This window comes from Gavialis gangeticus, unplaced genomic scaffold (assembly GCF_001723915.1).
Source record: "Gavialis gangeticus isolate Ggan-Ray unplaced genomic scaffold, GavGan_comp1, whole genome shotgun sequence".
In the NCBI taxonomy this organism is placed as follows: domain Eukaryota; kingdom Metazoa; phylum Chordata; order Crocodylia; family Gavialidae; genus Gavialis; species Gavialis gangeticus.
The window spans coordinates 53,197,558-53,208,967 of NW_017728996.1; the positions used below are offsets into that span (position 1 = coordinate 53,197,558).

General features: G+C 47.9%; 1 protein-coding gene and 1 long non-coding RNA gene across 3 annotated transcripts in view; one reads left to right on the plus strand and one right to left on the minus strand.

Annotated features, from left to right (window-relative positions):
• Positions 1-475: 475 nt before the first annotated feature.
• LOC109288792 overlaps positions 476-11,410 on the plus strand; it is a 20,741-nt gene continuing 9,806 nt past the window's right edge. The window contains exon 1 of the long non-coding RNA XR_002095228.1: positions 476-539. This is a non-coding gene — a long non-coding RNA (uncharacterized LOC109288792). The remainder of the gene's footprint in view (positions 540-11,410) is intronic.
• The window catches only part of CSNK1G1 (casein kinase 1 gamma 1), a 190,238-nt gene continuing 179,799 nt past the window's right edge, over positions 972-11,410 (minus strand). For both annotated transcript variants that reach the window (XM_019504540.1, XM_019504539.1), the window contains one exon: positions 972-7,285. In XM_019504540.1, the coding sequence (XP_019360085.1) occupies positions 7,231-7,285 (55 nt within the window). In that variant the 3' untranslated portion in view covers positions 972-7,230. The remainder of the gene's footprint in view (positions 7,286-11,410) is intronic.

Consider the following 11,410-nt stretch of genomic DNA (forward strand, 5'->3'; position numbering starts at 1 on the left):
GGCCGGGGGGAGCGGCGCTGCTCCCCCCCCCGAGGCAGTGGTACAGTCCTCCCCGCGCGGGCCCAGCTGGTGGAAGGCTCCAAGTGTCTCTAGAAGGGGGAAGGCTGGAGGGGACCCCGGAGTGAAGAGCGGTGGTGCGATCCAGCGGGCGGGGCGGGGCCACAGGAGGCTGCCACGTTTCCAGGCGCTCACTGGGCCGCGGGCTGGCCAATAGGGAACGGGCACGGAGCACGCGGCGTGGGGGAGGGATAGGACCAGCATTCACCGCGCTACGGCGCGCCCCCGCGCCTGCGTAATGTGGCCCGGGCGCACGTGCTGCCGCGCGGTGATGAGGGCGGGGCCAATCAGCGACCGAGGCTCGCGCGCTCTGGGTGGGCTGGCCGAGACAAGGCCACGCTGAGGTGGCGGCCGGGCTCAGCCCCGGGGTGCGCGCAGGGTGTCCCGTTTCCGCCCTTCCTCCCGGGACCTGTTTCCAGCGGGGGCTGGCCGTGCGAGCGGGGTGGCGGACAGACGAGGCGGGCAGATGGCAGACAGCATAGGTAAGACGTTTTATTTTACATACAAAAAAGGAGCAGTCGGGAGCCCCGGCCCCCCGCGGGGAAAGGAGACAAGTAAAGATCACATTTGTCACGTTTCTCCCTCGCGCCCCAACAAACGGGCAAGTCTGAAAGAGCAACAGGAAGCAGGACACATTTTCTTGAGGGGAAGGCACCCCCCACGAGGATCTTCTTCCTCGCCGATAAGCCCTTATCCTGGCTGGACCATTTCAAATACAACTGAAATTAACATTCATGTTAAAAAATACTACACGTTGCATGTTCACAGCTGAGCTCAAAGACCAGTGCCAGGAGGAGAAATAAAATACCACATTACATGTTTAAAATTAATATTAAAAAAACCTCAAAGGCATTTACCAAGAATGAGACATCCACACACTATTTAAAAAAAATGATTTCCACAGCTGATTTGTGTGTATTTTTACAGTTAAAAAAAAGTTGCAACCAACATCCCAGTGTTGAAAATATAATGGGGGTAAATTAAAGAGACCAAATAAATTATAGCTTGCTAAGACTTCTAGTGAGAATTAATCCTTTAAGAGTAATTTTCCATGTGGAGGCATACAATTCATAAGGGTATTTGGTATGATATGTGTGTTCCCAGAGGATGGTCTTCCCTCTGCCTGATAATTAAAAGTAAAAGCTTCACCAGTCCCAGCCTTGCTGCTCTAATTTGGGAAGAGGTGTTGTCACTTTTCAGCCAAGGCAGCTTGGGAAGACAGGGGCTTCAGAGCTGCTTAAATTGTACAGCAAGGTTGTGCAGATGGGGGAAAAACTAGCATCTATTGCAGAGATCAACCATTTTTCCTGAGACACTCCCACAAAAAGGATTAAACAAGCTTTTTAAAACACATTTTGCCTGCCTGCGTTTCTGCCAGCTTTCACCTACACTTTGGTTGGAAAGACAACAAGGAAAAATGTTGCCAGCTTGGGAGCTCCTGCCCACCCAGCTCTTGGGGAGGTTGAAATCCGCTGCTGTCCTCCACTGATACTCACCACAGCACCAAAGCCTCTAGTCTTTCCTTAACACTCAAAATGTGCAAAAGAGCAGGTTGAGACTGCACAGTAAAAACTAAGGAGAGGAATACGGAAGGAAAGATCTTGGTCCAAGCAGCTTACGTTTGGTCAGTCAAGCTAGAAACGCACACAAAGTCTCTGCTGTTTATTCCAGACCTGGAGGTCAAATTTAACACAATCTTACATGAATACTGGACTGGAGATTCTTAATGCAAGGAAATACATTTTTCAGGTTCTCTACTCAAATAGACCATTAGCTGTTGTACAACCATTTAATTGAAATCTGATGGGGAGCCCCCAAAAATATATTGCAGTCAATTAGCTGGAGAAGTAACTGAGTGAACCTGACATTTGAGCAGCTGTGACCTGTAAAGTACAGTAAAAAAGTAAGGGTATGGCACTGCTAGCCACTGTGCAGCCTGCAAGAGGCCAAAGGGGATGAGATACCTGCTTTGCTTAGAAGTTTGTAATTGAGCCTTGGATTACAAACCAACTCCACTCCTTGAGAAGTGCTTGAAGTAGGCCTGTAAGCAGGTTGGAGAGACTTCTGGAAACTCCAGCATTTTTGTGGAAAAAATAGCAGAGTTCTGCCACAGTCAGTAACTTCAGCAGGTTTCTAGCAAGAGCACAAGGTGGCAGCTCTAGTTGTATATGCATTATTCCTAGACATTCAGTTCCCTTGCGGGAAAAGGAGGGGAAAAATACTCCTCCCTTAAAAAGAAAAAAACAAAACACAACAAATCTGAAACAAACATAACCAAAGTGTGCCCAAATCAGCAGTGCCCAGCTGGCCCTGCTTTCACTGGTGTCACTAAACAAGCTCAGCCAGAATCCTAGCTCAAAGCAGAATACTGCAAGTTACTGCTGCCTAATCTGTATTTGAAAACAGATAAAGACCATAAGGGAGAGGAATTGCCTGGTATGGATGCAGGTTTTGAGAGGCCTGGGGGAATAGTTGCTGAGGTTTTTTCTTCCCAGAGAAGTAGTGTCCCTGGAAGCAGTGGGTTTTTGGAAAGTAGGAGATAAAGTTCATAGGAAAAAGTAATTATATTTAAGACTGTAATCAAGTAGGAGCGAGGCTTCCAATGAAGCAGACCTTGCTATTGAAACAGATACTAACACAGAATCGCCACCGACAGAACAACATGTGCTGCTTCTGCCTAAATATACAGAAAGCTACCTTAAGGTGATGCTTTTTGGTTAATAGGGAGGAGCCACTGTTTTACTGAACGTTGCCCCCCTACCACTATGGAGAATAAATAAGCAATCGCTGTTTGCATGCTGGGAAGCCTCCTAATTATGACAGTTCAGTAGATTAGCCAATTCATTTCAATGACTGGAGAATGCAGAGTGTTCGGCCAAGTAGCTGCACATCCCCTTTTCCCCGCTTCATGTGCAACAGAGCTATGTTATGGGACAAACTTCCTGAGGAAGCACGTGCTCAGCCAGCAGGCACAAGCGCACCCTGGGCTGGGGTTTCACAATGTTGCACCTGCTGTGATCATAGAGTCTGATAAAGCTGGAGGGCACCCAGAGCTCAGCTAGAGCAAGAGGACCTGCAGTTGCTGGATTCTCAACTGTCAAAGTTGCACAGCCCTTTTGTAGTGTATTGGCCCAGAGAACGTAGTGCTCTTACAATTTAGGGAAGACAGTTGATGCTTTGCCATGAAGAAGGTAGGTACAGATGCTTTTCTGCAAGGCCCATGGATTACACTCTTTGTGGTTAGCCTGTTTATGGTTAGTTCATATTCTCTTGGGTATCAGCAGTGAATCTTAACATAACAAACAGTGAGTGAAGCCTGCTCTCCATCACCAGGGATGTATGAAATTAAACTAGGGAAGACAGGGAGAAGAGGGCTAGTTTCAGCATTCCATATCAAAGCGTGATATGGCTGGAGTGTTCATGGCTTTAAAGCACAGAAAAAGCATTTAGAAAGCTCCTGTGTTAAAACTGCCCCTTTAAAGAGGTGTTCAGAGCTTCAACACAGGATTGAAGAGTGACCAAGGGAGCCTGCCTGAAGCAAGGAAAGCACTTTTGTAAATGAGTGAGTGTTCTCAGGAAGGGGTAATAAATACATCTATACATGGAATACAATACAGCAGTGCAATATTTTATTGAAAACCTCACTTGATACCTCAGGAGGCTGCAATGCAACATGGATGGATCCCAGCTATAAGGGAGCTGTATCTGGAAACCCCAGCTGTGGTTTCAGACCATGCAAAGGAAGCACTGGACACCTAAGCTGACATTCCCACTAAGCAGCTCCATTAGCCAGCTGTGATCAGAGATCCTCCCCCTCACTCTCTCAGAAGAATACAGGTATATACCAAGTAATACATTAGCTCACAGAGGAAAGGGGAGAGGCAGGGGGATATAGGTGGGGTTTAATGCTCTAATTCCTACCATATGATGGGCCTGTTTGATCTGGCTCATATCAGTCAGCCCTGGAACTTCCTGGGTTTAGTAGTTTCCTTAGAATAGGACTACTGATTACCCGCTTTTTTTTTTTTTTTTTTTAAATATCCTTTGCCCTTTTAAAAAGTCCAATGTTTGACCATAGTGCAAGAGAGCAAGGTATAAGTGAGCATTACCAGAATGCCTTGGGGAAAGGTTTCCTTCCTCACATACACAGTATCCTAGGATTAAAAGGATATTAAATCCCCAGAACTAAGCAGTAGCAAGGTCAATATGAAATGACTTTCAAACTGACCCACTTAAAAAACAGTCAGGAAAGTTTCTAACCAAATACATTCACTTAAAAATGTTTAAGAAGAAAAAACAAATGTAGCGACAACTCCCCCATACATACACGCACACATGTACACTTGCAAACGACAAGCTACTCCCTGATTGGAAGCAACTAGGAATGACTCACAATGGCAGGAAAATGCAGAAGGAATTGAGTTTTGGTGACAGGCACTTAGTGGGGTTTGGGAGGGCAGTAATGCAAGTGTCTCAGAGCCCAGCACAATTTTTTTCAGAGCTGGGAGTACACAACCATGTCCTCCCCACAAATCCCTGCTCCTCCTTCTTCCCAAGATGCCAAACCATGGTTTCCTACAGCAAGGGTATGAGGAAATAAGCTAATTTCAGACGGACTGGCTTTTGGGAAGCCAGTAGCTGAGGAAGAGTTCAGGAGGGGGGGAAGGGAGGCAGGAGTAAAGAGAAGGAACAAACAGCAAAACTGAGTGGTTAAATTGCTCCTTCTCTTCTGGGAGAAAGAAAAGAGCTCAGGTCATTCATGCATTCACACCTGAAGGAGATGGACAGTCCTTTCTCCATCCCCCATTACACTGAAAAGAAAAAAGTTTGCAGAATTAAAAAGTTTTATAAACATCTCTTGGCGGGTTAGCAAATAAAGAGCAAGCCAGCCTGCAGCTCAGCTTCCACCCTGGCAGGGGAGAGGAGAAAGCACAGCCAAGCACTCCGCTATAGCTGCCTTCTTTCCATTAGAATAAGGCATTAAGATACTTCTGCAGAAAATGGCTAACAGCTAAGAAATCCCCTAAGGGATTCTCAGAGACCTGAATCCTCACTAGGAAAAGAGGTGTCTTTCCACACTACAGCCCCCACCATGGATAACAAAGTTCACCTGCTGGAAGGAAGAGAGATCATCTTCCAGAGATTTCCCCTGTTAACAATGATTCCTCCCTCTCCTTCCCAGGCCAGGGAGCCAGGCTACACTCCTGCCACCCCCCTTTCAGCAAGTGCTGGTAAGGACATGGAAAGGCAACTGGATTGCAATTTAGAAGAGACAGGATGTCGGGTTTGGATTCTGCCTTCCCGCCCTTCATCCTCTGCAGAGAATTCAGGCACTGGGGTGGGGATGCCCCAATTACATGGAAAACTAAGCCTCTAAAGCGAGTGGTCCAATCCCATCAGGACAGAGAATGCACACAGGCAAAGCAATTCACAGCCTACACACAAAAAAAAAAGGAAAAAAAAGCTCGTTTAGCTCCTGCAAACCTGGCCACATGCAACACCCAGTACACTGTCCCCAGGGGTAATGCAGCCTCCTCTGACTTCAACAATCCCTGCACTGAGGTGCAAGATTTTTTTTTCTCCTTTTTTCCCCACACTTGTGCAGAGTGCCCCAAGCCCTTGGCCAAGTATTAGCTTGGCTCAAAAGCTGTACATTAAAACTTTGGCCCCCCCTCCAGGGAGGAACACATGGTGTGTGCGCTCCAGGCCCAGCAGACAGGACTGAGCTGGTGTTCCCAGACCTAGGCAAGCTGCAGAGCAGATGCAAAGCCTGCACAAGGTCCAATTCAAGGAACCTGTTTTATCACTAGGAGAAAAGTCATTGTAAGGCAGTGAAGTGTCTGCTCCCTCCCTGCTAGGGCAGCTTTGTTCTTGTTAAGATTTCATCATTGAAGGTGCTTACCAAAAAAAATAATATCAAAAAAAAAAAATCACCCTCCCAGGAACCATCCAAGAAGGCTACACGGCCACCCAGCCACAGGTTTGCAGTTTGGGAAACATCAGGTTTCTGGTTTCCTGAATCCATATCTGCTTCTCTATCCAAAGCAAACTCCTCCAAGCTCAGCAAATGGGATGCCTCTCCGTCCTGTCAATACCAAGCTAGTGCCTTTCAGCTCCAAGCTGGTCAGGTTAGGCACTGTGTAGGAAACCATGATAGGGACCATTCACTGGCAGCTAAAATGGATGATTGAAAATTCAAGTATGCTTCCCTCAAGGTTGGGGGTGTTGGGAACCCCAGACCGGCACTAGGGTTGGTTTGTTTTGATGTGAGCAAACCATAAGTTGAGGGCATTCTTTGCACCCCACCATATTCCCAGCTAAATGTCTGTCTGTGCTGGCATCAGTCATCCATGCAAAAAAAAATCTACAGACACAATATGCATCTGTAACACTAAAAAAAATAATAAAAAGTGCAACAATGTCAGTTTCTGTAAAACAATCCACATTGCTCTGTTTACCGTTTGGACAAGGGAGGTGTCACAGAAGCCAGAAAAAAAAAATAAGACTGGAACAGTAGATAGCAAATTTCTCACAGCTTGCGTGCTACAGTAACTGTTCCCAAGGAACCTACAAGGGAACTAGTGTCCCACTGCTGTACCTGGCGAGGCTGGCAGTAGAGGCTGACACTGAAAGGGACTTTAGAGGAAGGAGGGGGTGAAAATTTTCCCCTGTCCCAGCCAGGCCCTTTGCCCACACCTCTCTCCCCTGCCCAGATGGCATTCTCTCACCTTCTCCGTAGCCAATTAAGCCTTCTGGAGTATTTTTATTGGGGAGGGAGGAGAATGGAGGAGCAGAGAGCATAGGAAGGGGAGTAAAGTGAGCAGGAAACAAAGCATAGTCCTCAGGTTGGTGTGAATGATGCTTTCTGCGGTAAACAGTGGGGAGGAGGGTCAGCCAGCCAGCCCACCTTCCCACAGGGCAAACCAAGGCCTGAGCCAGCTGCAGTCCTGATCACCAGAAAAGCCTCAGGCTTGGAGTGAATGGGGAGACCATTCAGCAGATCCACCCCGATTGGTTTGTTTTGGAACGTTTTCTTCTTCTCTTTTTGGTTTAAAACGTCACATTTCTCTTCCTCGGCTGCCTCCTCACCCCTAGAGAGAAGCCCCTTTCAGTAAGACATGGCAGGAGCTGCAGGTGCAGATCAAGTTCCTGCAAGGCCCCAAGAGGCACTGGTCACTTGTGTCGCTGGGCTGTCTTCTTCCTTTTCCTCTTGAAGAAGCAGCAGCACCTGGAGTATAAAAACACATAACAGGTCAATGGAATGGATCAAACCATGCAGCTGGCTCCCACCACCCAACTTCCAAGAACTGGGCTTCTTCCCTTCACCTAGGGAGACATGCAGAGGGATTACAACATGCCCAGTGCTATGGATAAAGCACCTACCAACACCTCCTCCAAGAAGAAAAAGTTTATCCAATGCCAGCAGCATCCTATTCTAACATACACTGGGAGGGGCATCAGCATGGTACTCTGACAGTTGCTATTCATGGCCAGCTGCTAGGATCACAAGAGCCAGGAGATCCTAGGAAGACAAGTCAGCTGGGCTCTTTTAGAACCTGAAATCTACAGTTACTGAAAAAGTTCGGCAACCGTTATTTACAACAACTTGCTGGTGCCCAGAGGCCCCTAGTCAGCATTAGGGGATTGCTCTCCTGGGCACTATATGAATGCAGGTCTCTGCCTCCAGGGGCTTAATTGGGAGGAAAAAGGAACAAAGGTCTCCACGTTGCCAGACTACACACTGGGACTAAAGGAGACAAGTGAGATACACCCAAGGACCCTGCTATTCTGTTTCCTTTGTCCAAGACTGAATGATGCTGCTGGAATGGTCTGAGCCCAGCCTGATGAGTGTGCACACCACAGAACATGAGCAATTTAGAAACACAAGTTAAGATGAAGAGGGCTTTGTTAGGGGCCAGCTTCCTTTACTGAACCCTTAATGGAGAACAAGCAACCAATGCTTCAGTTTCAAGACCAATCGTTTAGCCCATGTCTGCACACCTGGTTTACTCCCTGACCATGGGCACAGGGAGTAAGGGAGGCAGAAAACCAGGAATGTTGGAAACAGATGTGGTAAGAAATGGACATCATTTCACAGCTGATCCTTGAAAGATTAATTTCAGTAGATCCCATAAGTAAAACCTCCATCACCCAGGCTTTCAGCTCCTGCTGGCTCCTCATGAAATTACATGGCATTTCAAGGCCTGCCTGTATTTCTCAGTCTTTGGGTTCTACTGTCAGGAACTTCTTGCATAGAAAAAAACATCTTGCTTCTTAGCAAGCTCATCTGCTTCCCTGCTCATTTCCTCTCTATGACACCACAACAATTTCCATAGCAGCTAAGTTGTTATAGGATTATGGCTTTTTAGGGAGTGAAGAAGAGAATAAGCAGCATAAGAGCAGATGGAGGTGTGAGGGATATTGTAGGTAAGTGCCCCAAGCCACAATCCATCAGGAGCAAAGACATTCAGAAGCTGCATGATATCTCCAGACTAGATTTCCGTTGGGTGAGTGGTAGCCCAATGCAGTCATTTAATGCTGGCATTTACCTGTGCACTGATTAGCAAACACACACTAGCTTTGTTTCTCCACCCTCCACCTCTCTTCAGGTCTTAGCTATGAAACTGAGGAATGACCAACACCACCATGTCCCTCAGGTAAGGGATGTGACAGGTGCCAAACTGGCAGCCCTGAACCTACATATTCTTCATGTATGCAGAGCAGATGCAGCTATGGCAATAGAAAGGGTGAGCTACCATCATCCCTTCCCAGAGCCCTGGCAAGAAGAAATGGTCTCGTGGGGTGAAGGGCTGTTCATTCTCCAGGGTTCATCCTTAAAGTCCACTCCAGAAAGCAAGGCCCAGTTCTGGAGTTGGGGCGGAAGAACGTGCATCACAATCTCTCTTCAAGTAAACAGATCATTCCACATAGGCCCCCTGAAGAGCTACCAGATGGTAGATGCCTAGAGTCCCTAGTATCCCAGGCCAGTGGAAAGCATGATCTACGTATCTAGCTGTGAAAGCCAGAAGAGATCTCTGTGATTATCTGGTGGAATCTACAGAGCACATGCCAAAGAAATGTACCCAGATATCTGTATGCATATCCACATCCCCTCTCCTCCCCCTATTTTACTCTGCATCCACAGTACCAACCTTCCTTCATGGCTCAGGCATGAGAAAATGAAAAGGAAACTGTCATGGGAAGAAATGGGAGCAGTCTGCAGCAGGGATGACTGCATGTGTGTATCCTACCCACTAGGGATGGAAAGTGGGCCCCAAGCAGTAGGTGCACTCATTGCCCCAGATGTGGAGGACTTAACATCTCTGGCTGTGCTTTCCAGCCATTTATTTCCCTGGCGACTCCTTCACTCAGATAGGGGGCTCCTCAGCTTGTTTGGAAGGGTTCAGGAAAGGAAGTCCTGAGAGTTCATTAAACACAGGTAGAGGCAGAAACAAAATAAAAGAATCAGGCAGGCTGACAATTACAGAACGTGACCCTCGTGCATGCAGACAATGTCCAAGAGAACAGCCCCAGACTATGACATACAGAGAAGCCAGAGATGCCAGAGATACTGGAGGCAAGTGCCAATGGAGAGGAGGGCTGAGGAGGACCAGTCTGCCAACAAGCAGGAACATCCTTCACCACACATGGGGCCCTTCAGGGAGTTTTAAACTTCTCTACAGCTGGACCAACATGTAGATAGGACTCAAAGCACAGCATCGTACAGATATGCTGAGCTTCACTGCTTGGGGTCTCCCTGGGCATGGGGGGTTGGCACAGCACACTGAGCAAACTCACAAAGCAGCTGCTCTCCTCCCACCCCCCATTAGACTTATATTGTGGCCTTTCCCTTCCCACCTGCCTGTTGCAGGAACTTTGCGGAAGGCAACCACTAGCTTGCACCCATCCAGTGGAGCAATGGGCTCTAGCCCTGCCTCATACTGCTATGAGGGAGGTCCTAATGACATAAGAGATGCCTAGGACTGTTCCTCTGATGGGGAGGTCTGCAGAGGAGAAGACAGCCTACACCCTTCATAGGAGGGTGCCAGTGCCTGCTGAGGACAAGCACCCTGCTGCCAGGAGACTTGAGTGGTTTGCAGAGCTTTCCATTCCTGAGCCATCTGTTGTGAGGAATTCCCACAAGAGGTTTTTCAGGCTTGGTTCCACCTCTGCCCAACTCCGTCAAACATCATTTGTTCAAGAACCATGAGCGTTCAGTGAATAAAAGTAAAAGCCATTGGGTGCGGGGGTTGAGTTTTCGATGGGTCAGTCCAGTTGCTTAGGCCAGCATCGCCTCCTGTTGAAGAGTCCCTCCCACAGTCCTACAAGTGTTCCCCACCCTTGCTTTAAGCAGTAATTGCACTGGTTTGGCAGTTTGGGTTTTGTTTGATTCGTGTGGCTAAAAGGTTTAGAATGACTGCATTTTGCCAATCTCAGTCTAGTCTGGTCCGCTCCCCCTCGCATGTGGACTGGAGAGAGGGACTCACCACAAGTTGAGCATTTTCAGGCAGCTACAGAGTGTGTAGAGAGAAAAAACACAGAAAGGAAGAAAGAGCAATTAGTTCACAGAGGTGGGATGAAAGCATGTCACTGAGCCATGCAAGCATGCAGTGCAGGTTGGCAGGTGCGCCATGCCCACTCATCCTCTCTAGCCTTTATACCACCTAGGGGCTCCCATAGCTAGGTTGCAAAAGAGGATCACACGATCCTGCGAAGTCAATGCTAAGAGGGAGTACATTTCTTTTGCTATGCTGAGGCCTGGGGAGAAGCCCACCAGGACAGAGGGAATAAAGCATCAGAGACTTCTGTAGCTGGAAATAGGGAAGGTGCCTGGGCCAGCAGGAAGGTGACACCAGAGCTAGAAAAGGATCCAAACCACAGTCTGAGGACAGTCAGACAAGAGGGCTGGATGAGAAGTGCAGTGTGTACAGGACTGTTCCCATAAAACACTTCTCTTGATCACAGCTGCTGGGGCTTTGTTCACTTACTACTTTGGCACAAACCACTAGCTCCCCTGCCTTGCCCACAGGTGCTGGGAGAAGAGACATCCACTCTGTCTTCCTCACAATGCGTCATCTCAAAAATCAGCCATGCAACATCACTTAACCATTACCCTCCCTGTCAACTACAAAGCAGTAGCATCAGGCCAGCTGGGAGCATACTTCAAGTCCAGAAGACCTCCAACCTCCTCACATGCCCAGATAACAGAGGTGGATGACACATTTGGACTTATGACAACAAAGAATACTTGTCAGGAAAGATAATGAGATACCCTACTGAGTCAGGCTACACAAGGTAACTGTTAGCATATCAGCACAAGGCACCAAACTGCAACAACCATCCACCTTCCCTA